Genomic DNA, 26,635 nt, shown 5'->3' on the forward strand with positions numbered 1-26,635 from the left:
GTATGTAATTATATTTAGCCAATCATTGGTAATTAAATGATGCAAAGCTTTCAATGCCATGAATAGATTTTTAATCTACTGAATCGATGCCATACTTAAGTAGTTGGGAAAATTTAAATGCGAAAAACAAAAGTTACAATCCTAATACAGTAGGAAATTGTAATAAATTGAATCATTATGGTAAATTTGTTCTAATATCAAGCAGAGATGCAGCGCATACATGAAAGGTTGAATTTTGCAGGTGCAATAACAAAGAAAACTGTCAGTGTTCAAAGTCATTATATTTTGAACCTGACAAAGCTTTGTAATTTCTGCACTGACATCATTAAGGGAAGAAATCCCAAATTTGCTCTCAATTATTCTCTGCTCCTCCACAGATTGTGTTGCTTTTTTTCAAGCTTTCCCCACTTGTTCTTGATCAACAAATTTTAGAAGCAGAATCAGAATTTATTGTCATGAACAAGTTATGAAATTTGGTGTTTTACAGCAGCGGCATAGAGCAAACATTCATATTATAACCATCTTACAACATAACTTTAAAAAAATAGTGCATGAAAAGTAAGGTAGTCTTCATTGATTATTCAGGAATCTGATGGCAGTGGGAAAGAAGCTGTCCTTGTGCTGTTGAGTGCTCGTCTTTAGGCTCCTGAACTTTTTTCCCAATGGTAGCAAAGTGAAGAGGGCATGGCCTGGGTGGTGGGAGTCTTTGAAGATAGAGCCTGCTTTTTTAAAACACCACCTCATATAGATGTCCTTGATGGAGTGAAATCTGGTGCCTGTGTTGTCACAAGCCAAATTAACAAGCCTTTGGAGTTCATTCTTGTCTTGAGAGTTGGCACCTCCATATCAGGCAGTGATGCAAACAGCCAGAATGCTCTCCATGGTACACCTGTAGATATTTTTGAGAGTCTATATGACTATACGGCTATCCTTTCTGACCCAAAATGTCAATTCTTGTTCTGCTAATGCTGCTCACTTCGCTAAGTTCCTCCAGCCGATTATTTGTTATGGAAAGTCTTCTTTGCAGACATCGCTCAATTTTTTTGTGTAAATTTCTTGGGCTGCTTTGCCACTGATAGCAAAACTAAACCAAATGTTTAAGGTGAAAATAATTAAATGCTTTTTATTTTTCAGGTACAGCAGGTGCAGCATGTCTATCCAACACAGGTGCAGTATGTGGAAGGGAGCGATGCTGTTTATACTAATGGAACTATGTGAGTCTCCTTCTGATATTGAAGTGAATGAAATAAAATTTGGGCAGGTGTAAATGGGCTGGCAATGAACTTGTGTTCCATTATTACCAAAAGATTCCTTATCAACTTAATTTCTCTTTCTGAGTTTATCTCCTGTTTTAATAGCTAACTGGCTTATATGTACATTACTGTGAAGAAACAAGGTAAGGAGCATCTAAAGCTGAAGGGCATTTAGAAACAGAGTACCATAGAACTCTGCAGCATAGAAACAGGCACTTTGGCCCATCTTGTCAGTACCAAACTATTATGCTTGGTATTATTGACCTGCACTTTCACCATAGCCCTCCATCCCCCTTCCACCCACATATCTATCCAAATTTTTATTAAATGTCAAAATTGAGTTTGCATTCACCATTTTAGCTGGTGGCTCATTTCACATTCTCACCATCCTCTGTGTGAAGAAGTTCACCCGATTGTTACCTTTAAACATTTCACCTTTGAAGCTTAACTGATGTCTTTTAGTTCTTGTCTTGCCTAACCCTGGTGGAAAAAACATGCTTGCATTTATGACATAGGAAACTAAAGTCAAGTAAACAGAAAAAGGAGACCAATAACAAATGTCAGGAGCATTGCAGTTAGTAATTAAAATTATTTGGAAAGTACAGCTCAGAGTTCAAAATGAAAGAAATTGATTTGCAAGTAACAATTTATAAAACCCGTGTTTTCTTTTATATCACGTATAATACATTAAAAATATAATATACGTGATATATTTCAACTTTTATCTGTCATCAGGCAAACAAGAATCACCTTGAGCCTTGCCTGGCACTCTTAACAATAGGAGAAAGATAAATTAAAGAGTCCCTTCAGAGACACTGAGTGTTCGTGGGTTCACTTCCATGCTCCCGCATTCTCTGCAGCCACACAAATCAATTCAAACCACTGGCAACCAGAGCTCCAAATCCAAACACATGATACAGTTAGAAAGGCTTCAGGAGCCCTTCTTGCTGTCAGCGCCCTCTCAAATCCTGGTTTCGACACCTCGTTCCCATGAGCCAGTCTCCTGAAGCCTGCAGCCTGTGTTGGTCCTTTAGCTGTTGTACCCTCGCTGGCCTCTTTTTGGTCCTCTGCCATGGTAACTGTCTCAACTGGGGGTTATCCTCCCCCTTTCTAGTCCACTGCACAGTCCAGTGCTACGCAGGAGTCTGCAACCACTCATGGCCTCTATCCAGCACAGGTGCTGCCATTTTGGGCACAGACCTGGAGGTTGCTAGATTTTTTTAAAAACTGCTCCTTTTAAAACTGGTATGAAGCCTTCTTATTAGTACCAGGCTGTAGGATCCTGTGTGGTAGTGCTGTGTCTGGGTTCACACCAGCACTGTATTACAGTAATTCCAGCAGTGCCACCATTTTTTGTTTGCATCTAGATAGATAATGATTGGATCAGTCAATGACCAAAGGATGCTTTAACATAGATTCATAGCATATGGCTAAAATATTAATTGCTAAAGATTTCAGTTTACCTGAAGATTCAACTCTATAGATATTGCATTGGGCTGTTAACAACTGACCCAGTCACACACATTGTGCACTGCTGAAAGAATTTGTGGTACCATGAACTTGGGATTTAATTGCAGAAAGTGACTGATGTTAGACACCAAAGATCAGGCTTGGGTCAGGTCATCAAAGTAGGTGAATGGCTGAAAGAGGGAGGGGAGTTTCTCATTGAAGATGTGAGTCAAGAAGAGGAAGAACAAAGAATCAGGTCCAAAGGGGAAGGTTATAGAAGATTGGGGTTTTGATTAAGAAGAATAAAGTAAACTACTTGTGTCGTAGAGATTAGGATCTTTGTTGGTGCCTTAGAGGATCATTGGGTTGGAGTCTCTGGCATTGGATAGGCAGGAAACACATTGATTTGTATCTGTGGTATCATAGGGAGAGTAAATTGTGATTTGAACCATTTGGCAATCATTGACTTTGGGTGAGAACCAATTAAATTTATCTACTTTTTAATAGATTTCTGTTTATTAGATGATTTTTTTTCAAGAGTTATATATGACAACACTAGTTCTGCTTCCTCCATGAGCCTTGGATTTCAGAATGATAATTTCTAGGGGCCTCAGTTTATTTGGAGGGATAAGCAACAGAGATAAAAGGCAGCTGCATCTTGACCTTTATTCAAAGGTATGACTTTTCTCCATAGTTATAAGGTTACAGCTGGAATGGCTTGAGTCACTGTATGTCAGCACGCTCTGGTATTATCCAACAAATATGGAGTTTGTACGTTCCCCCCATGTCTGCGTGGCTTTTCTGCTCTCCATTCCCTTCAAAATGTATGGGAGTTGTAGGTTAATTAGGATATTTGTGTGGCATGGACTTGTGGGATGGAAGGGCCTGTTACCGTGCTGTATTTTAAAATTAAAATTAAATTTAAAATTATAATATTTTGGAGCTAAGCTATTAACATACAGAATTAATATTTTGTATAGGCATTTTCAAAATGTTTTCAAATAATATAACAATTTTTCAGGAAGACCAAGATTTTAGTTTTTAAACAAAAATTATATTTTGCATAATCATTTTAAGATTCTTCACAGAAGTTACAAACAACCAAACTCCAATTAGATGATCATTTGAACTTTGTTATGTCATAACAACTGTTACGAGCTCAAAGGATCCCAAATCCCAGCAGCAATAGACATTCACCGAGACAAGTGGTTTTTAAGACAAAAGTTATTTTTAATCAACTTCAAACATGAAAATAGAATCAAACTTTAACTTAACTTTATACTTAACTATACTCTATACTAACCCAAATTAACCCCCTTCTAATTCTAGGCATACGTATATGCAATGTGTGTGTAAATTCAAGAAAAGTTCTTTGATTCACAGTTCAATCTCATTTCTCCTTCTTCCAAGTTCTCTGGATGCAGGAAATACTTATACTGTGCACAGAATTTAACATGTATAAAGTTCATAGGCTTTGGTGTTTGAAAGGTAAATGTTTACCCCTCAGGAAGGTTCTTGTAGGGTTTGCAGAGAGATTTGTTGTTCCAGGATTTCCACAACTGAGATACCACCATTAGTCACCTTAATGTCTCGCTGATGAAACTTTCCCCATCAGTGTTTTCCAGATGGTAACCTCTTTCTTTCAAGTTACAACAGAGCCCCTTTTGTTCCTCTTATTCCAAGAGAAACATCAGACAGATAGCACTTCCAGCCATCCACTGCTTTTGGAACTTTTCATCAGTTCTTCCTGGATTGCACTGTTCTGTGTCCCACACACACTAACTGAGAGGGCTTCTCTTCTCTCTAATACTCTCCAACTCTCTCCAACAGCTTCCAGAAAGCCCCATGTGACTCATGTGACTTGCAAAACCCCCCACCTTCTCCTGCAAACAACAGGAGTTCTTTCTTCTGCTCAAATTGTTTTCTCAAGTATAAACAAAACCCAGGAGTGACCTTTCTGTAAGCACTTTGCAGAAAGGGTATTTATAGACAGCCTGACTCCAGCAAGACAATGATCAAGCATTTTATGAGCCATTAGCACCTACTGGTGAAATAACAGAGAGCCTGCAATGTGAATTCTTCAGTCTTTCATACAAGATCTGTTTTAAAATGTATGTAGCCTACTCTAAATCTTACCAAGTTCTCCAAAATATTATAATAATTACACAACAATCAAAATTATTTTTCTCAGCATATAAAATATGCAGATAATTTTAAGAAATTATATTGCCAGCTATGTTTACAATGTTCAAGACACAATGCTTTGATTCATGTTAATTGAAATTGATCAGTTAAGTTATTGATTTGTTGACGATACAAACAAATTTGGCTGAATGACTCAAAATGTTGAGACAGAATACAGGATTGAAATTGAGAATTTGATTAAGTTGTCCTGAGCAGTCAGTCTCTGACCTGAATGGACAGTCATCATCTCAGACAGTAAATGTCCCGACCGGGCTGTCACCATCCCAAGCAGGGAGTCACTTTCCAAAGCAATCAGTCCCCATCCCGTGTGGTCAGTCCCCGTCTTGGACAGTCACTAACCGGAGCGAGTAGTCACTGTCCCGGTCTGGCAGTCGCCATCCCAAGCAGGCAGTCACAGAGTTTGCCGGATACAGGCAGGCAGAGCTGGAACTAAAGTGCATATTACATTAGACAAATATTTTCTTAAATAAACAATGTTCCCTTATTGCCACTTAAGATCTTTGACATTTTTCAGTTTTATAGATCCCTTTCAAATATTTTATCTACATGTTTGCATAGAGTTCTAGGTAAAAGAATAAAAAATTATAGAATTGGAGCATATTACATTAATGTACATTGTAATAATGCTTTGAACATTGCAGTTTTCCATAACACTGAACTTGTTTGGTACGTATTAACTGTGTTATATGAGGTATCCCTATGTTTGTTTCCATGTGCTCACCCTTCCCTCTCACTTCTATATACAGGTACATAATCTTTTATCAGAAACCTTTGTGACCAGACACTTTTCAGAATTTGGAATTTTTCAGATAATAGAATAATGGTAAAGCGGTACATTAAATAATTATGCCAATTTCAGATTTGCACAAAACAAAGACTCTCTGCAACTAGAAGAGTCTCTGGCCGGGGAGGAGATGGCATGGGCGCTGGACAGAGGGGGTTGAGTTGTGGCCATGGTGGATGGGGGGGGGGGGGGGGCGGTTAGTAAATGAAGTGAAATAAAGATAGACCATAAAATTATGGTGTACTTTTTATTTTTAAGTTAAACATACAGTAAAACTTCAAACATAAACTGGCTCAAACTATCAAACACCTGAAAATATGGTGACCATCATCTTCAGGTTGGAGTCTTTTTAAAGATTTCTTCCATTATCATCTGTTTCATTAACAGAGGTTTCTGACTAAGCAGTTTCATTTTGTTTTAAAATATTTTATTATCATTTTAAATATATTTAACAGTCTCTCTTTAACTGAATAAATTGCTGAAATCTCATGCTCAAAATCATATACGTTCAATCTTTGGTCATTGTCAAACCCACTCAATCATACACGGTCAAGATATACGTTTTTTGCCCGATGCAATGTTTTCCTACTTTTCATTAGTTTCTGGTCATTACTGACACTGCAAAACCTCAACAACTTATCTTTCTGCTTCTTTAAGTCATATATGGTGATAGTTTTCACACCATAATCTTCAGTAAGATCCCACACAGATACACCACGCTAAGCTTCTGCAATAACTACTTTCTGAGCTATTGATAATGACATAGGTTTCTTTTTCTGCTTCTCTCTGTTACCCATAGGGGACTCTGAGCTTTTTAAAAACATTTTCACACTCTTCAAAGTCCGTGAGTAGCAGAGGCCGGTCTGACTGGTAGGAGCATTGAGACTCAGAGATGGACCGGGTGGGTCACATCGGATCATGTTTGGTGCCAAGCTTTGGTGTACAGATGACATACATGGAAAAATGTTTGGTGTTTGGTTTTCAGAATTTCCAATGAAAGATAATGCACCTGTAATGGCTATCTTCCCTTAATACTCTCATTTCTGATACCGGGTCTCATTCTGAAATCGCCAGTATCTCGTTGTCTCCACAGATGCCACTTAACCTGTTTAGTTCTTCCAGCAATTTGTTTTTTTGCTCAGACCAGCATATGCAGTTCCTTTGGACTCCTCTTTCATACAATGTTGCCTGATGAATGACTTGTTGTAATGCATCTTTAGTGCATGCATTTACATTATTTATCTAATCAATTAAATTCTGTAGAAGACTCTAAGTAACGCCATTGCCTGCAGCAAATGTACTGAAAGATGAGATCTTGTGCTCTCTCAAATAGGTTTATCTCTACTGTAACATGAGGTGTGTGTGGAGAGTAAGATGAATTTGAATGAAGAGGCTGATATTCAAATTGAGCTATTGTTAGCAAATGGACATGCTGTTAGATTTCGTAGAACTGCAATGTAAGACTTAATTAAGATAAAGAAAATGAAAGAAAGAACTCATTATGAATTCTTGAGGTGTGAAATGCAGTCTTAGAAATAACAGTACCTGAAAATTAAACTGAAGTTACACAGTTATATACAGTACTGTCTTAATATCAAATATATTTCTTCATTCTTGTGTGAAAATGTTTTAATTGCTCCAGGTTATTGCTGTGTTCAGAATCAGAATTTATTGTTATGAACAAGTTGTGAAATATGGTGTTTTGTGGCAGCATCATAATGCAAACATTCATATAAACCATCTTACAACATTACTATAAATTAAAAAATGAAAATAATAGTGCACGAAAAGTAAGGCAGTGTCTTTGGTTCATTGATTATTCAGGAAACTGATGGCAGCGGGGAAGAAGCTGTCCGTGTGCCTCCTGTACCTTTTTCCCAATGGCAGGGTGAAGAGGGTGTGGCCTGCATGGTGGGGATCTTTGAGGATAGAGCTGCTTTTTTAAGACACCTCCTCATGTAGATGTCCTCAATGGATTGAAGTCTGGTGCCTGTGATGTCGCAGGCTGAGTTAACAACCCTCTGGAATTTATTCTTGTACTGAGAGTTGGCACCTTCAAACCAGGCCGTGATGCAACCAGTCAGAATGGTCTCCACGGTACACCTGTAGAAGTTTTCGGTTACATAACAAATCTCCTCATACACCTCACAAAGTATAGCTTCTAGTGAGTCTTCTTTGTGATTGCATCATCAGGACAGATACTCGGAGATGTTGACATCCTGGAATTTGAGGTTCTTGATCCTCTCCACTCTGAGCCCTTGATGAGAAATGGGTTGTGTTCCCCTGACTTCTTCTGAAGTCCACAATCATCTCCTTGGTTTTGCTGACATTGAGCAAAAGGTTGTTGTCATTACACCATTCAATGAGCTGATCTATCTCCCTCCTGTACATTTCTTCATTGCTGTTTGGATTTTGTTGACAACTGTGGTGTCATCAGCAAACTTGTATATAGCATTGGAATTGAGCCTGGCCACACCACACAGTCATGGGTGTATAATGAGTAGAGCAGTGAGCTAAGCACTTATCCTTGAGGTGTGCTTGTGTTGATAATCAGTGAGGAGGAGACGTTGTTTCCAATTTGTACTGACTGTGGTCTTCCAATGAGAAAGTAAAGGATCTAGTTACAAAGGGGGACACAGAGTCTTAGAGGTTGTAGCTTCTTGTCCAGAACTGAGGGAATAATGGTATTGAAGGCTGAGCTGTAGTCTATGAAGAGCAGCTGCATGTATGAATTACTATTTTTGAGGTGATCCAGAGCTGAGTGGAGAGCCAAAGATATTGCATCTGCTGTGAAGCGATTATGATGATAGGCGAATTGCAATGGGTCCAGATCTTTGCTTAGGTTCGTGTTAATTCTGTCCATGACCAGCCTCTAAAAGCATTGAATCACGGTAGAAGTTAGTAGAAGTTTTTGCTCTCATGATGCACCTTTTAAATTTAATTTTCATTTAGAGATGCCTTTACGGCCCATGTGCCTGTGCCACCAAAATACATTAATTAATCTACAAGTCCCAACCATTATTTTGGCGGGTGAGTGGAAACCGGAGCTTGCTGTCACAATGCATGTACCAACACAGACAGTGCTGGATTTGAACCTGGGTTGCAACGCTATAATAGTATTTAACTAACTGCCAAACTAACCGTGCCACCCTAAATAGATGTCATATATTTTCAGTTACTTTTTGCTTTAATTGCAAAGAATTGATTGAAAATCAAATGTATTAACTTTTCATATTGAGACATATGATTTATCTATGCACAAAAACAATAATATGTATTACTGAATGGTTACTTATAGATGTCTCCAGATAAACTGCATTGGTTAATGATTCTTCAGAAAATCCATCATTAGGCATTTTTACACAGCTGCTGAGAAGCAGCAAATTTTTGCAAATTTTCTGCTCTGCTGGCAATGAGTAAATGTCGACACAATTTATTAAGTAAATTCCATCTCATAATTTTCCACCAGGACCCCTACATAGTTTTACCCAGCAGGTGCAGTCTAAATTGATCGCAGGCACTCCGCAAATATAGGCTCCTAGCTCCAACTGCCTTGCTCCTAGCCTCGGCTGTCCATTGCCCCCCTGCATCTGGCCTTTCGTCGTCCCCTCTCCCCCAGCCGTCCATCACCCCCCTCCCCTCGCCTTTGGCTGTCCATCGTCTCCTGTCCAGCTGTCTGTCATCCCCCACCCCCATCTAACTCCAGATGCAGCAGCAGGAGTGCCATACTGCCAAGCCCACAATTCATCTGAGCACTGCACCGGCTCACAGCAAGAAGCAGGCAGCGGCTGCTCAATGAGGGAGCAATGGCTGTCTTCCTTACCCATAATTCCCCCATGCATTGGATCTGCTCTGCCAGATCCAAGGATGGTGTTAATCATTGACCCAGCAGGAAGGTTTGTAATGGCATATTGTTGGATATATGTAGAATCCTGGATGCTCATGAATATTTATGTTCCAAATTTTGATGATGAATCCTTTTTACAAAATGTCTTCTTAAAAACAGTAGAGAGAAGATTAAATGTACTGATTGAAGGAGATTTAATTTTTGCTTGGATCCCACCCTTGATAAATCATCAAGGAGAGTGACAAAGGCAAAAACTGTGAAAGCTACTCTATCTTTTATGATAGATTTAAACCTGATAGATGCATGAAGACAGTTACACCCCACGACGAGGGATTACTCATTATAGTCAAAGAATCCTATGCAGGAATAGATTTTCTCTTAATTTCTGCACGATTGAAAAATGGAGTGGTTCATACTGAATACTTAACAAGACTACTCTCTGACCATGCCTAACAATGCCTAAGAAGCAAGAGAATGTATGCAGATAATATCTTAATCCTACACCGTTGAGAAGGTCAGATTTCTGTAATTTATCAGGGAGCAAATAGAATTGTTTTGTGAAACAAACAACCCTCTACTAATGATAATTTCCTAATATGGGATACGTTAAAAACTTAACTTGAGGGGACAGATAATTTCATATCCGAACAAAATGAAGAAAGAATATATGGCAGAGGTCAATGGCCTGGAGAAAGAAATAACAGAATTGGAAAATGAATAGCAGAGAATGGGTTTCAAAGAAAAATACAAAGTTTTGGTAAACAAAAAATTGAAATATAATTAATTACAAGCATATAGAATTGAAAAAAAATCTTTTAAAGTCATAACAGAAGTACTATGAATTGGGAGATAGAGCACATAAAGTTTTGTCATGGCAATTAAAGGCAGTGGAGACATCGAGAATGATAAATGCAATTCAAAATGAAGCAGATAAATTAATATATAATCAGAAAAATATCAATGATACTTTAAACAATACTATACAAAGCTATATGAATCTAACTTGAGAGGGGACTCTACTTAAATTGATGAATTTCTCTCAGTGATTGAACTGCCAAAATTGGAAGAGAGATCAAATGAAATTAGATGACCCCTTTACAAGGGAAGAGATCGAAAAACCCTTGAATACATTACAGGCAAATATGTCACCAGGAGAGGATGTTTTCCACCCGAGTTTTATAGACAATTTAAATATCTTTTGATACCTCTCATAATGGAGATATTGGATCGGGCGGTGGAAACTAAGAGTTCCGGAATCCTTCTCAACAGCTATCATTATGGTACTACCAAAACAAAAACAGACCTGCAAAGACCATCTTCATACAGACCTATCTGCTTGTTAAATGCGGATTACAAAATTTTGGCAAAAGCACTAGCCAATAGGATAGGGGAATATCTACCTAAACTGATACATTTAGACCAGATGGGCTTCATAAAAAAATATATAAGCTGCAGATAATCTGTGTAGACTATTTAATATAATTCATTTGACTAAGTCTAAAGAAAATCCAAATATAATTGTATCATTAGATGCAGAAAAGGCATTCAATTGATTAGAGTGGCCATTCCTATTATGTACTAGTAATGTTTGGAATGGGCCAAACATTCTTTGATTGGCTAAAAACTCTGTATCATAAACCACAAGCCAAAATTATAAATAATGGCCAAATGTGGTCGATGTTCCTTTGAGTGGATCCAGTAGACAGGGGTGCCCATTGTCTCCAGATCTTTTTGTTTTGGCGATTAAACCATTACCAACAACTATAAGGAGAGATTCAGAAATAAAGGAATTCAGAGTTGGCCAAGAAGAGCATAAAATCAATTTATTTGCTGGTGATATACTGTTATTCTTATCAGACCTGGCTGAGTCTTTGACTAAACTACAGACCACAATGGAAAAATATAGGAGAGTTTCAGGATATAAAAAGTGAAATTATGCCATTAATAAATTTTGAATATGAAAGATACCAAAAAGGAAGTTAGTTTAAATGGAAAATTGATGGAATTAAATAGTTAGGAATAATGGTAGATAATAATCTACAAAATTTAAACAAACTTAACTATCTCCCCTTCCTTGAAAAAAAAAGGACTTACAAAGATGGAGAGCTCTGGCTATTACTTTAATGGTGTGAAAATGAAAGTGATGTCGAGACTGCAATACCTCCTTCAATTGTTTGCCTAAAAATCATTTTAAGATACTTAATGGTCATACAAGACTATTTCTTTGGAATAACAAAGAGCCTCGGATTGCAAAGGGAAAATTGACGTGGAAATATAGGCTGGGAGGTTTAAGATTTCCAGATTTTTAAAAATATTATGTAGCAGCCCAGGCAAGATTCCTCTCATCCTTTTTCAAAGGGATTTTTCCCTCATGGATCCAAATGGGACTACGTACTATGAGTGAGAGAGAGAGAGAGAGAGGGAGAGAGAGAGAGAGAGAGAGTGAGTACAGCAAAGGATTTCATTTATAAATGGAATGTCAAATTAATAACAAAAAAACCCCAGATAACCCAATTCTAATACATATGATTAAAATTTGGCATGAGATTAATGAGGATATTGGAAAAAAAAGTGGGGATATTACCAAAAGCTCCATTGTGCCAAAATGAACCTTTGCCCATGAATTTGGGCAATAGAGTTTTAAATATTTTCTCATGAGAAAGGAATTAAATATATTGAAGATTGCTATGAAGAAGGGCTACTTATGTCCTTTGAACAATTAAAACAGAAATATAATCTGTGAAATGAAACTTTCTATTGCTTTCTTCAGTTGAGGTCCTTCTTGCAAGAGAGATGGGGTCCCACAATGGCACTGCCCTCAAGTAACTAAGTGGAGGGGATGCTTTGACTGGGAAACACACCTAAATTTATAACTAGGATGTATTCTGCTCTCCAAGGCAAAAGTGTTAAGCCAAGCCTACAAAATTTGAGAGAGAGAGAGGTAGGAGTTGGGGTTAGGTGTTACAATATCAGAGGAATGATGGACTGACTGGTGTTTGGACAGTATGACATCAACAATTAATGTGAGATATGGATTGGTTTGAATATAATTTTTTACATCAGTTATATCTCACACCACAAAAATTACATTAATCAATATCTGAAATGTGCTTTAGATGTGACATTGAATTTGGAACCTTTATACATTCTACATGGTCATGTAAGACCATTCTGGAATGATATCGCTGAAGTACAAGAATGGCAAGGGTGACCTTCATATGTAATCCAGCGCTGTACTTTCTGGGCAACCTTATGGGCATGAGCCACAAATTAACTAAATTTCAAATCTGTTTTATTAAGATAGCCCTGACTGTGGCCAAGAAGTATATAGTAATCACTTGGAAGTCCAAGTTTCCCTACTTATTGATCATTGGGCCGGGGAGTTGCATAGTTGTATACCATGGAGAAAATCATGCAGAACTTAAAAAATAAATATAACACTTTCATTAAGATATGGCATCCATACTTAGATTATGTAGGGGTCCAATTGTAAAATTGACCCTTCAAGGTATATGAAGAGGTGATATCCCACAAAAAAGAATTATGAAAGAAATTCAAACTCTGAAAAGTTATATTCTCATATGGGGGGTGGGGGGAGGGAAAAAGGAGGGGATCTTTTCAGTTTTATTTTAATATTTGTAAATATTTAATATTTATTTGACATTTATAAAAGTTTAAAGACTATGAATATATTTATGGAAAAAAATGAAAAAAATAAAGTATTTTTAAAAATTCAGACATCTGAACACCAGCTTGTAACTATTTTAAATCACTTTTGTTAAAACTGTTACTTCAGATTTCTTCTTATCAAAATAAAAGAGTAATAGAAGAAAACCATTTGCTTTTATTCTTTTTCCTCAGGCGATCAACTACCTATCCCTACTCAGAGGCCCAAATGTATAGCCAGAACACTGGAGGAACATATTTTGACTCCCAAGGAAATTCTTCCCAGGTGACAACAGTCGTTTCGTCGCACAATATGGTGGGCACTGGCGGTATTCCAATGGGTGTCACAGGCGGTCAGATAATCAGCAGCTCAGGAGGTGCCTATCTAATAGGCGGGTCAATGGATGGATCCAATCACCCAGTCAGCCACACAACACGTGCTTCTCCAGCAACAGTAAGTATTTGCAGAACATAATGCATTGCATAAGGCTTGCTATAAATTTTAATTCATAATCATCAGTTTCATATCAAGTTTTGAATGAGATGGTGATGGAGATTGTGGATACATTGATTGTCATTCTCCAAAACTGAATAGATCCCAGAACAGTTACCACAACTGGAAGAAAGAAGGGATAAAGAAAATGTGGAAATACAGATCAATTTGACTGACATCATGTGTACAGAAATATTTCACGATAGAAACTGAGAACAGAATGGTTTTAAAAATATTTTAGTGTAGGAAGAGTCAACATGTATTTGAGCAGATGGGAGAAAAGCATATGAGGATTAGTCACTTGACAGATAGAAAGAATTGAACAAGTGGGTCATTATCAGACTGGGATCCCTAACTTATTGCATGACGCAGCGGGCATTTAATTAAAATCAACCAGGAACAAAACACTTAAAAAGATATGCTCCACGGACGTAATAACAGGACTTCTCCCTGTAAGGTTGGGAAATTTGTATTCCATGATCGGGTTTTTATACAGGCAAAATGGGTGTAAAGAATTCAAATTTAAAGCTCTGTGACACTGCATAAATGTGCACACAAGCGCGTGTGCGCGCGCGCACACACACTCATTCAGGATAACAACATAAAATTTCATTATTTCATAAAAACATCATCCACACTCATATTTATGTTGGGTACCATTTTTTAATATCTTAGTAGTGCTAAATGGCAACCAAGACAAAATAAAAAGAATATTGCTAAAGTAGTACATCCATTATGTAGTAATCTGGACACTGAGTGAAAATAATGCATTGTGATTGGCCCTGTGCTTTGGTACACTATCTGGTTCTGGATATTGGGAGCTTTTTCGAAGTCAGATAATCTTGGAATTTGGTGGCAGTATCCTGGGACTCTTGGAGATTGACAGCTCAAGGGAGATTTTTGGTGTGACTTTGTATGAAGCAATAATCTGAGGTTTAATATAATGGATCAAAATATTGGACTTGGATCATTTGCCAGAAATGAGTGAAGAGTAGCAGGTCTTAGGACAGTGGCAGGAGATTTAGCTGCATTGGAACTTATTTGGAAAGCTTTAAATATTAAATGTGGATGTTGGGTTACATTCTATGGTGTTTTATTTAATTAAGTGTCATTGTCCTGTTCTCTTTATTTATCTGTAGAATCCAAATGTAACCAATTGGTATAGCTCTTTAATTAAAAATAAAGTATTTTTTAAATCACTTAAATAAAAACTGTACAGAGCACACACATTTACCAGTATTCCTGCTAAGATCAACATTTATGACATATTCTATGTCGTCTTTGAAAAGATGGTGATAGACTCCTTCTATAAACTTCTGGTCTCCAGGCTGTTTGCAGATTTCCCGGATTTTAAAACTGTGATGATGAAATAATAATATCTTTGGTAAGTTAGAAGGTTGTGACTCTAAAGAGGAATATGAGACACAGATGCTGGAATCTGGAGCAAAAATCAAAGTAGAGAAGGAGCTCAGCAGGTCAGGCAGAATGCATGGAGGCAAAGGGATGGTCAGTGTTTTGGGCCAAGACCCTGCCTCAGGTCTGAGAATATACAGATGACATCGCTGGTATAAGTGAGAGGGCGGCACGAAGCAGAGGCTGGCAGGTGATAGGAGTTCATGGGTAGATGGAGCAAGATGAGGAAGGGGAAGGATAAACTGGAAAACGGTGTCTGGTAGGTAATAGATAGAATCAGATAAGGAGAAGAAAGTGTGTTGGTAATCCACACTCCCTGTGCTGATTTCTTTTCCCTTCTGAGCCACACAGAATTTCTCAGTGCCCTATCACCCACTTTAGTTCCTCCTCCCCCACCCCCAACCCCCCACCTGATTCTATCTGCCTATTAGGCCTTCTATCCTGCCCCTCAACTGTTTCCATCTGCTCATTATCTCTCCCATACCTGGTTTCATCTTCCTTATCAGATCCCAGCATCTGCAGCCTCTCTTATCAACACATCACCTCATCTCTGCCTCCATCTGCTTTTTTTTCTTGATCTACCTATCACCCACCATCTCCCAACTCCATCCTTCTCACTTCCATACCTGGCTCCTCACTCAACTTCACCTATTTGTCTACCAGACTCTCCTTCATCCTTCCCTCTCATCTCTATATACCAGCTACCTCCTCTCTACTCTAGTCTTGATGCAGAGTTACAACCCAAACAGCTTAGCCTCCATGGATGCTGCCTGACTCATTGAGTTTCTCCACACTTTGTTTTTAGATACAGCAAATGTAAGCAGATTTTTTTTCCACTGAGGTTAGGTGAGAGAATGTGGTTGAAGGGTGAAAAGTGAAATGTTTAAGGCAAATTTCTTCAATCAGAGGGCAATAAGAGTTTTGAATGAGCTGCCAGCAGAAGTGGTGGATGTGGGTTTGATTTCAATATTTAAAAGAAATTTAGATGGGTGCATGGATGGGAGGGGTATGGAAAGCTTTGGTCTGGGTGCAGGTCAATGGGATGAGGCAAAAAAGTAGTCTGGCTTCGACAAGCTGTACCAAAGAGCCTGTTTCTGTGCTGTTATATACAATGGTTTTATGATTCTAAGTGTAAATGGTTGGTTGGGGTTGGATGTTGGGTTTTTCCTCTTTTTGTCAGTGAGGTGGGCTCTGCGGTCTTCTTCAAAGGAGGTTGCAGCCCGCCGAACTGTGAGGCGCTAAGATGCATGGTTGGAGGCGATATCAGCCCACTGGTGATGGTCAATGTAGCAGGCACCAAGAGATTTCTTTAAGCAGTCCTTGTATCTCTTCTTTGGTGCACCTCTGTCTCGGTGGCCAGTGGAGAGCTCGCCATATAACACGATCTTGGGAAGGTGATGGTCCTATACTTCTGTTAACTAGGCAACCAAAGCTGCACACAACATTTCAAGTGTAGGCTCTACCAACATTTTGTATAACTTCAACATGACATTCCAATACATGTATCATGCCTTGACTGATGAAGGAAAGCTTGCCAAACGCTCTTCACTCTCCTGTCTACCATGCTGCCATCTTTAAAGAGCGATATACTTGCACCTTCAGGTCCCTTTGCTCCATTACTCAAGAGAATACTGCCATTAACAGAGTTCAGGAGAATGAATCCAAGGAAAACATCCGGACCAGACAGAATACCCAGCTGAGTATTAAAAATCTATGCTGACAAACTTTGCAGTGTATTCACAGATATCTTCAACATCTCGCTCCAGCAAGGTGTGGTGTGCACCAATTTTAAAAAGGCATCAATCGTACCGGTGCCCAAGAAGAGTGTGGTTACCTGCCTAAATGACTTATTGACCAATATACACACACATATCAACAGTGATGAAGTGTTTTGAAAGGCTGGAGCTGGAGCACATCAGCTCCTGTCTGAAGGGCTACATGGATTCATTCCAACTCACATATCATAGCAACAGTGCCATCTCACTAGCTCTACATAAAGCACTTTATCGACTACAGTTTGGTATTTAACACCATCATCTCTTCAAAATTGATCAGCAAACTTCAAGACCTGCAAAGGAACACCCCACTGTGTAATTGGATCATGGATTTCCTGGTTGCTGCCCGCCAAACTGTGAGGCGCCAAGATGCACGGTTTGAGGCGTTATCAGCCCACTGGCGGTGGTCAATGTGGCAGGCACCAAGAGATTTCTTTAGGCAGTCCTTGTACCTTTTCTTTGGTGCACCTCTGTCACGGTGGCCAGTGGAGAGCTCGCCATATAACACGATCTTGGGAAGGCGATGGTCCTCCATTCTGGAGACGTGACCCATCCAGCGCAGCTGGATCTTCAGCAGCGTGGACTCGATGCTGTCGACCTCTGCCATCTCGAGTACTTCGACGTTAGGGATGAAAGCGCTCCAATGGATGTTGAGGATGGAGCGGAGACAACGCTGGTGGAAGCGTTCTAGGAGCCGTAGGTGGTGCCGGTATCACTAGCAGGAGCATAAAGGAGGAGTAGCTGTTGCTTTACCCACTCAATTAATTCAGAGTTTAATTCACTTTAAATAGTCTTTTCAAGATCGACATCAGACTCTGCATGTAGCTGATCTTGGCTCAGAACATTCTGTAGTGATTTCTTGATAAGTTTCTCGCAGTACCTTCTTGTAGTTTCGATTACATGGTGTCTGGCCATTTTCCTTTATCTGTTAAGGCTAACAAGCATGTCAGTTTATTTTCTGCAATGGAAGCCTTCTAGCACCCTTACCTTTTCCTGTTCTCCCCTTCTACATTTCTTCCTTTAATCATTTCATGGTAACATTAAATCCCAGTTGTAGCAAAGCAGCGAATGCAACAAGAATCTCACTTTTGTTTAAGGGGCTAGCCGTGTACATATTGACTCCACCTTTTGACTGTGGGATTGACGCACAACCCCAGCATGTCTTCTGTGACACCTTCTCCACATAATTGTGACGCATTGACAGGAAAGTATTCTTTCCTGGTGTAGATTTTCCCTCTCCTAAGCAACACACTGTGCATGAGTGACAACCACATTGCCTTATTTTTTGTACAAGAGTTTTACAGTGAGAAAGATGTATCAACTGTGGCTGCCCTTAACCCTTCACTACCGTAGTTGTGGTCAACAATACTTGGAATGGGCCCTTCCATCTTGGCACCAATTTCTTAACAGGATATAATCTCCTGGCTGAATTTTCAGTGCGAGCCCTTCTCTGAGCGTCGCACACCGCAAATGTAAGGACTTAAGAACATCAGTTAGTCCTTATACATAAATTATCATCTTATCACTAAGGGCACGTAAATCAAACCATTCTTCTATATTCTTGTCTGCCGCCCACAGTGTGTGCAGAGGTCACCCAAATATCTCCTCCTCTGGACTTAGCCCGATGCTTGTGTGTGGTGTTATTGTCATTTCAAAGAGTGCTAAAGGTAGCACTTTTAGCCAAGTTAAATCTGTCTCTTCTGTTATTTTGGCCAGTTTGTTCTTCAAACTGCCATTAACCCTCTCCACTACTCCAGCTATCTTGGGAAGATGGGCACAGTGGAATTGCTGTTTATTTTAATGTCATGACTCAGTTCTTCATTCACTTTGGCAGCAAAATGTGGACCATTGTCTGAGCTGGTAACAACTGGGAGTCCAAACCGTGGTATTATTTCTTGCAGTTTTCAGCTGTAGTGTTGACTGTAGGAATAGCTTCTATCTATCTGATAAAAAGGTCACTAATAACCAAACAATTTTTATAACTGTGTACACTGGGCAACTCTATAAAATCTATTTGTATCCATTCAAAGGATCTGGTGGGCATCCCTGTCTTACCAGGAGAACATTTTATTGCTTTTCCAGAGTTTTTCTGGCAAAATACACAACTCTGTGCTTCCTTCCTTAGATTAGGATGCCAACATGCTTGTAATGCTGCCTCCACCATTCCCTCCTTTCCAAAATGGGTCATGGTGTAGATGTAATTCAAAAAGATTGGTCAAAACAGGTCAGGAACACAAACTTGATTAGCAGCAGGGAGCCAAAGAACTGTGGTAGGATGTTGGGCACACCCATCCTGCTGCCAAGCATGCAATTGGCTTTCAGAGGCGTTGGTCTGTAATTGTTTCACATAGTCCATGGCTGTTCTATTTAGTAACTGCTTAGGTTGCTCTGCATTTACAACAAGAGATTTGGCAAGAGCTGCATTTCGAGCAGCTTCCTCTGCTTTTGCATTTCCCAGTGATATGGGGTCTTTGGACTTGGTATGGGCCTTAATTATTGCTATATCCTTTGGCAACAGGAGTGCCTGTAATAAATTAGTCAGTAAGTTATGGGCTACCCAAAAGTATAACAAGAATCTGTATAAATGTTGACGTGCAGGTAAGTGGCCACGATGCCAGCACGTGTTAAAGCATATAGTTCTGCCTGCTGGGAGGAAAGGTGACTCTGAAAGGCCGCACATTCTAAAACCTGTGTATCAGCAATAATAGCATAACCTGAGCGCCTGCATCCTTGGCTGTCAATAGAGTTGATCCATCAACAAGCCAAACAGGCGCCTCTCACAGTAGTCTGTGACATTGTAAACAGTCGTGTTCAGGCTGCTCAAATGGGAGGGGGAGAAACATCATATGTACTTAAAGATATTACTTAAAGGTGCTGAAAGATATTGATATGCTCTGTAACAGTCAATGATGTGTTTTCCTGGTTTAATAATGGAAAATCAAAAATATATATTTTTTAAATAGTGTCGGGTAGTTCAGTTAGAAAAGCTGCAGGGTTAATAGTCGTACAGTAAGTTTCCAATTAACTGAAAACCGTTCAACCGAAATTCCGAATATCCAAAAATTTTTTTTCGGGTGAGACATGATGTTACAATTTGAAAAAAAGTTGTAAACAATTTACCCATCTGCTCAAGTGGGGCTACAGGGAATCAGTTTTACAAAGGAGACATTTGGCCACATTGAAGGAAAGGATAGCACAGATCATTTATTTATAAATTGTCATTTTTTGCCATGAGTTACTGCAACTTTGTGATAAATTGCTTTGTGGCATTCTCAGAATTTGAACTGAATACCATGCTCTTTTCCCACTCGCCCACCCAAGCCGCGCTCTCTTCCCGCTCGCCCGAGCCACTCCCTATGTGAAGTACTCTTTCAGCAGGGTCGTTGAAATTCTGCTGGAGGACAATCCCTGTGTAATCTCTTTCCACCTACACTTGAGGTGAAACTTTGGGCTTCTGGACAGGATTGGTGATGGCAGTGGGGAGGTGTGAGGCATCTGCGACAGCCAATACAAGTATTTTCCTGATGCTACTGGGCTACTTTAGAGAAAGTTCCCGAATATCTGAAAAATATGCTTAACTGAAATAGGTCTGGTCCAAAGCATTTCGGGAAATCAGAAACATACTGTAGAAATGTACTGCTGAAGAAATGATGATGTGTAAGGCAGGCAATATCTCAGTACAGGGTGGCAATCCTTTAGCCACAGAGTACAGCTTGGTGGAAAAGTACGCCTCAGGCCTGCAAGAAGGTCTGTGGCGCTGGGTCAAGACAGCCGTGGCATATCCTTGTTTCTTTGGCTTGGCTTCGCGGACGAAGATTTATGCTCGGGCCTGCGCAAAGGAGCTTTTAGGTGGAGTGCAGTGCGCGCAGTACTGGCCCCACCCTTTACACCCATGGTTCGTGTGCCGTGGCCAAGCAAGCTGGGACGTGGCAGCGAGGTCCTTGGGTCGTAGGTTTTATATCGGAGTGGCCTTCTCCTATGCAGGTTTCTTACCCGGGCTGGAGGGGCCTGCCTCCCCTCCTAGGTCGGTCCATACTGCCCGGACCGGGGCCGAGGCCGCCGCAGTTCACCCTGTGCCTGGACTGGGGCCACCGCCTCCCACTCCCTGCCCGGACCGGGGCCTCCGCCTGCCTCACTCGACCGAGGCCGGGGCCGCCGTCTCCCCCTTGCTCCTGCCCGTATCGGGGCCGCCGCCGTCTACCCTTCGCCCGGACCGGGGCCGGGGCCGCTGCTGCTCTCCCTGTGCCCGGACTGGGGCCGCCGTCTCCCCCTTGCTCCTGCCCGTATCGGGGCCGCCGCCGTCTACCCTTCGCCCGGGCCGGGGCCGCTGCTGCTCTCCCTGTGCCTGGACTGGGGCCGCCGCCTCCCACTCCCTGTCCGGACCGGGGCCTCCGCCTGCCTCACTCGACCGAGGCCGGGGCCTCCGTCTCCCCCTTGCTCCTGCCCGTATCGGGGCCGCCGCCGTTTACCCTTCGCCCGGACCGGGGCCGGGGCCGCTGCTGCTCTCCCTGTGCCCGGACTGGGGCCGCCGTCTCCTCCTTGCTCCTGCCCGTATCGGGGCCGCCGCCGTTTACCCTTCGCCCGGACCGGGGCCGGGGCCGCTGCTGCTCTCCCTGTGCCCGGACTGGGGCCGCCGTCTCCCCCTTGCTCCTGCCCGGATCGGGGCCGCCGCCGTCTACCCTTCGCCCGGACCGGGGCCGGGGCCGCTGCTGCTCTCCCTGTGCCTGGACTGGGGCCGCCGCCTCCCACTCCCTGTCCGGACCGGGGCCTCCGCCTGCCTCACTCGACCGAGGCCGGGGCCGCCGTCTCCCCCTTGCTCCTGCCCGTATCGGGGCCGCCGCCGTCTACCCTTCGCCCGGACCGGGGCCGGGGCCGCTGCTGCTCTCCCTGTGCCCGGACTGGGGCCGCCGTCTCCCACTCCCTGTCCGGACCGGGGCCTCCGCCTGCCTCACTCGACCGAGGCCGGGGCCGCCGTCTCCCCCTTGCTCCTGTCCGTATCGGGGCCGCCGCCGTTTACCCTTCGCCCGGACCGGGGCCGGGGCCGCTGCTGCTCTCCCTGTGCCCGGACTGGGGCCGCCGTCTCCCCCTTGCTCCTGCCCGGATCGGGGCCGCCGCCGTCACTGATATTCATTATACATTATACATTTATGAAAGGAAAGGTTTCTAAATTAAATTGATTTATGTTGAAATACCTAGCACTGCGGGATTTCCTTGTAGAATGGTGACATAGAGCTGGAATGGTCTTTCATACAGGGGTCTTCCAATGGCCAGGGCCAATTGTAAAGCCTCCTTTAGATTATTAAATGCTACTGTCTGCGCCTCGGTCAGCATTCACTGAAGAGAGGGGTGATAGTTCTTGCGTAAGCTTTGCAACTTTGGGGATTCACAGGTGGCAGAAATTTACCAGTCCTAAAAAGGCTTGCATTTGCTTTGGTGTGGTGGGTAGCAGATAATTTATGATTAGTGTCAGATGGGCTGGTGTCAAAACCCATTTTTATGCACTTAGTAGAATGGCTAGAAATTTTACTTCTTTCTTCCCCTGGCTGACCTTATGGTGTGGTATAACATAACCTCAAAAAGTGCATGTCCATCTCATTAATCTTCTTTCTAATGCTGCTGTCTTCTCCAGCAGACACTACATCAGTATTGTGTTAAACTGTGCAGATGTTTGGACCCAATTAAAGGTCGCATCCACTGCATAGGTTTAATAGGCCATTGTAAGTCTTTTCCAAAATTCCTGGCCTGTCTCCTTAGACCTGGGTCTGCATTTCAGACCTTTCCAGGGTGACATGGTTGGTGTAGCGTTTAGTGCAATGCCATTATAGCGCCAGCGATCGGGTCTAGTGTTTGAGTCCTGTACTGTCTGTAAGGAGTTTGTACATTCTCCCCATGTCTGTGAGGGATTTCTTGGGGCGCTCCGGTTTCCTCCCACTGTTCAAAACATAACAGGACTGTAGGTTAATGGAGTGTAAATTGGGCGGCACGGACTCATAGGTCGAAATGGCCTGTTACCATGTTGTATGTCTAAATTTAAATTTAAAAAATTCTCATATCGATCGGCTTTTTCGAACTATCCACCAGGTCTTAAGCATCGTATTAACCTGTGCCTGAGGTGCTGGTTTACTGTATTAAGGTCACCATAGTTGTTAATCAGCTAGCCACCTGCATTCTGCATTCCCCATTTCCACTTAACATTTTCTTCTGGCATCAAGATTGCATGGCAGAAGGAGAAGAAATCTAGGGGCTGTGCCCTATACATCATTTGGGTAGAATTGAGGTAATTTCCAATTCTTATCAAGCCCTTATTTCTATCTAGATGGGCTACCAGCAACATTTCCTGCAGCTTCCAAGGTGTATATATAGTACTTGCATTCTGTTCTTGGTTCCCTGCTCGAGGATTGGGGAAATGCCGAAACTTGATCAGTCTCTGACTTGCACCATCCCCTGGGGTTTGTCTTTACACTTTCACCTACTGTATCAAAGGGTGGAGGGGAAGGGGTTCCAGGGCCGTATAATATCTGGATCCATATCCACTGATGGGGTGGTAAAAAGGTGGGGTTTTACCTGGCCCAAAGATTCTTCTGACTCTTCTCCCTCAATGTCATGTGGATCCAGTCAATGGATCCCCAGGGTTCTCTTTTTGTTTACTGGGTCATCTTTTTTTAAAAATATTTTATTTTAATTTTTCCAAGACTCATATTGGATGGATGGATGGATGGATGGATGGATGGTTTATGGAAAGAAATAAATAAAAAGGAAGGGGTGTTGACCATGGCTTCATTAATTGGCCCTTATCTTGATCTTCAGGAATTCAGCGCTATTAACATACTTATATAATTTAAACCTTTTCGGGAAAGTTTATTATATCCTTAAACCAGTATGATTCAAATAAGGTTGCCATATTTTAACTGACGCATCATATTTCTTTCTAAGATTATAAGTTTTCTTTTTCAGGGGGACACAACTTTGCATTTCCATATTCCAGTGAATAATAAGTAGGGGGGAGTAGGTCGTCCATTTCCTGGCTACTGCTAGTACAATCCTCATGAACTGTTTTTGATAGTTTTGTGCCAATAACCATAAGATTGCTTGATAAATATAGTTCTGGTTTCAATAGAAAATCCACTTATATAATTTTTGTCAAAATTTCTGCCAAGCCATACCAAAAATATCTTACTTTCATGCATAGCCAGGTTGAATGTATAAATGTTCCAACCTCTATACCACACCTAAAACACGAGTTCAGAATTTCAGATTTTAAAACGTAATTTTTGCAGTGTAAGGTATGATTAGTGCATAAAATTGTATTGTACAAATCTATATCTGATATAAATAAATGATGTCATATTATCAGAGCACAATTTTGACCAATATTGTTCTTGAATCCTTTTCCCCAAGTCCATCTCCCACCTTTCCCTCGATTTGTGCAAGCCCGGATTCGGGCTATTGCTCTGCAATAGAAAATACTTCATCTTAGATATAATTTTACTTGTGATCCCCTCTCCATGCATTGGCTGGTCCTAGACTATCTCTTAAAAAAGATCTTAATTGAAGATAGCAGAAGAAAGTTCTATTTGACAAATCATTTCTATTTTTTAGCTGTTCAAATGTCATAAATTGTCCTTGTTCATAACAATCCTCAATACACTTGATCCCTTCACAGTGCCAAGTGTCCAGAATTTTATTTCCTAATATCATTGGTATTAACTCATTTTGATACATGGGTGTTTTTGAAGATAATCCCATTGAACAAAGTCTGCTGGTGGTTCTATCAGTAAAATAAATAGAGCTGGAGATAATGGACAGCCTTGACTACTTGACCTACTGAGAAAACATGAGACATCTGACCATTAGTGACAATCTTAGCTTGAGGTTTACAATAGAGTGTTTTTATCCAATTAATAAATGATTGTTCCAATCTAAATTTATCAAGTACTTTGAATAAAAAATCCCACTCTAGTCTGTCAAATGCATTCTCAGCATCCAAAGCCACACTACATTTAGCCTTCTGCCAATTTTTTAAACCCTTTTCCTTTCATTCCCCTATTCTCTTTTTTCCATTTATTTTCCTACATCTTTTTCCAGTAACAACTGCTCCGCCTTTTCTATTTCTTCTACAGACCAAGTACCCCTTACTGGCCATCCCTTATTGCCTAACCTTTTTGTTAATACGCCTGACAACTATTGATAGTCTTTCTGATTTTTCGACTGCAAATAACACGTTTGTTTGTTGCACTGGGGTTCCCCCATTATTCTTGTCCAATGCCTGACCCATAATGTTTTAATTGCTGCTGTCCAACATGTACTTTATCCTGGTCAATACTGCTGCAGTCCAAATTAAAATCTATCCCAACTCTCAAGCATTAACATATCAAGTATCTGTCCCATACTGCTGTAGACCTAATCTTTTTTTTATCCCGGCATCTATGACTGCTGTCCTAATTAAAATTTAACACAGCCCCAGGCATCAACCTATATGCCCTCCGTGTCTTCTCTTAAGGCTTTTTGTTGATCTTGGCAGAGAGTCGGATCTACCTCCGACGAGGGACCTCGGCACTTCCAGAAGCTGGGGCACAAGTCAGATTCAAAGGATTTGAAGGCGCCTTTGTTTTTTGTTTCCCCTCTGGCTTCTCGAAATCCAAATTACTCAGTCTGAGGTGTCCCAATGGTCCCAGCAAGATCCTGCCAACTTTGCCAATGTTAAAGTTGACCTGTGCTCTACCTCCTCAGGATAAGACAAAAGCAGAACAAATGAGCTACACAAGTAACCTTTTTTTGCATATCACTAGTGGGATTAGGGAACATAAAGGAGGAGTAATTGTTGCTACTCGTTTCTTTCTGCTATATCCGCTCATTTATTACAGAGTTTCATTCATTTTAAATAGTCCTTTCAAGGTTGACATCAGACTCTACGTGCAGCTGGTCTTGGCTTGGAACATTTCGCAGTTACTTCTTGATAATTCTCTAACAGTATCTTCTGTAGTGTCGATTACATGATGTCTGGCCACTCTCCTTTTTCTGTTAATGCCAACAAAATTATGACAGTTTATTTTGTACAACAGAGGCCGCCTAGCATCCTTACATTTTTCTGTCCTCTCCTTCTACATCAATGTCTCTACTTCCCCAGGAGTTTGTGAGGTTTATTATATAACCATATAACAATTACAGTATGGAAACAGGCCATCTCAGCCCCTCTATTCCAAACCAATTTAAGTGATCTCTAGTCCCACTTACCTGCAGCCTGCCAATAATCCTCCAATCCCCTCACATCCATGCACCTATCCAACTTTTTCTTAAATGACAAAATTGACCTTGCTGCAATCACCTCTTCAGGAAGGTTATTCCACTCAGCCACCATTATCTGAGTGAAGAATCTCATGTTACTTCTAAACCTTTGCCCCCAAACCCTCAACTTATAACCCCTCATTCCGATGTCACCTACCCTCAAGGGGAAGAGCCTATTTACATCTATTCTATCTATCCCCCTCAATTTTAAATACCTCTATCAAATTTCCCCACCCCCCCCCCCCCCCAACCTTCTGTACTCCAATGAATAAAGACCCAGTCTAATCAATTTTTCTTTGTATTCTAGATACTGCAATCCAGGCAACATTTTAGTAAATCTTCACCACACCCTCTCTACCATATTGATATTATTGATATCCTTCCTATAATTTGGGGACCATACCTGCACATAGTATTCCAAATTTGGCCTCATTAATACCTTGAATAATCTCTATATCACTTCCC

At 41.0% G+C, this 26,635-nt stretch overlaps 1 protein-coding gene across 13 annotated transcripts in view; it reads left to right on the plus strand.

Annotated features, from left to right (window-relative positions):
• The window catches only part of LOC138758400 (transcription factor RFX3-like), a 342,380-nt gene that overhangs the window by 194,079 nt on the left and 121,666 nt on the right, over positions 1 to 26,635 (plus strand). For all 13 annotated transcript variants that reach the window (XM_069927263.1, XM_069927325.1, XM_069927330.1 and 10 more), the window contains 2 exons: positions 1,135 to 1,214; positions 13,400 to 13,658. In XM_069927263.1, coding sequence (XP_069783364.1) covers positions 1,135 to 1,214; positions 13,400 to 13,658 — 339 coding nt within the window. The remainder of the gene's footprint in view (positions 1 to 1,134; positions 1,215 to 13,399; positions 13,659 to 26,635) is intronic.

Source organism: Narcine bancroftii, chromosome 1, assembly GCF_036971445.1.
Source record: "Narcine bancroftii isolate sNarBan1 chromosome 1, sNarBan1.hap1, whole genome shotgun sequence".
Classification (NCBI taxonomy): Eukaryota; Metazoa; Chordata; class Chondrichthyes; order Torpediniformes; family Narcinidae; genus Narcine; species Narcine bancroftii.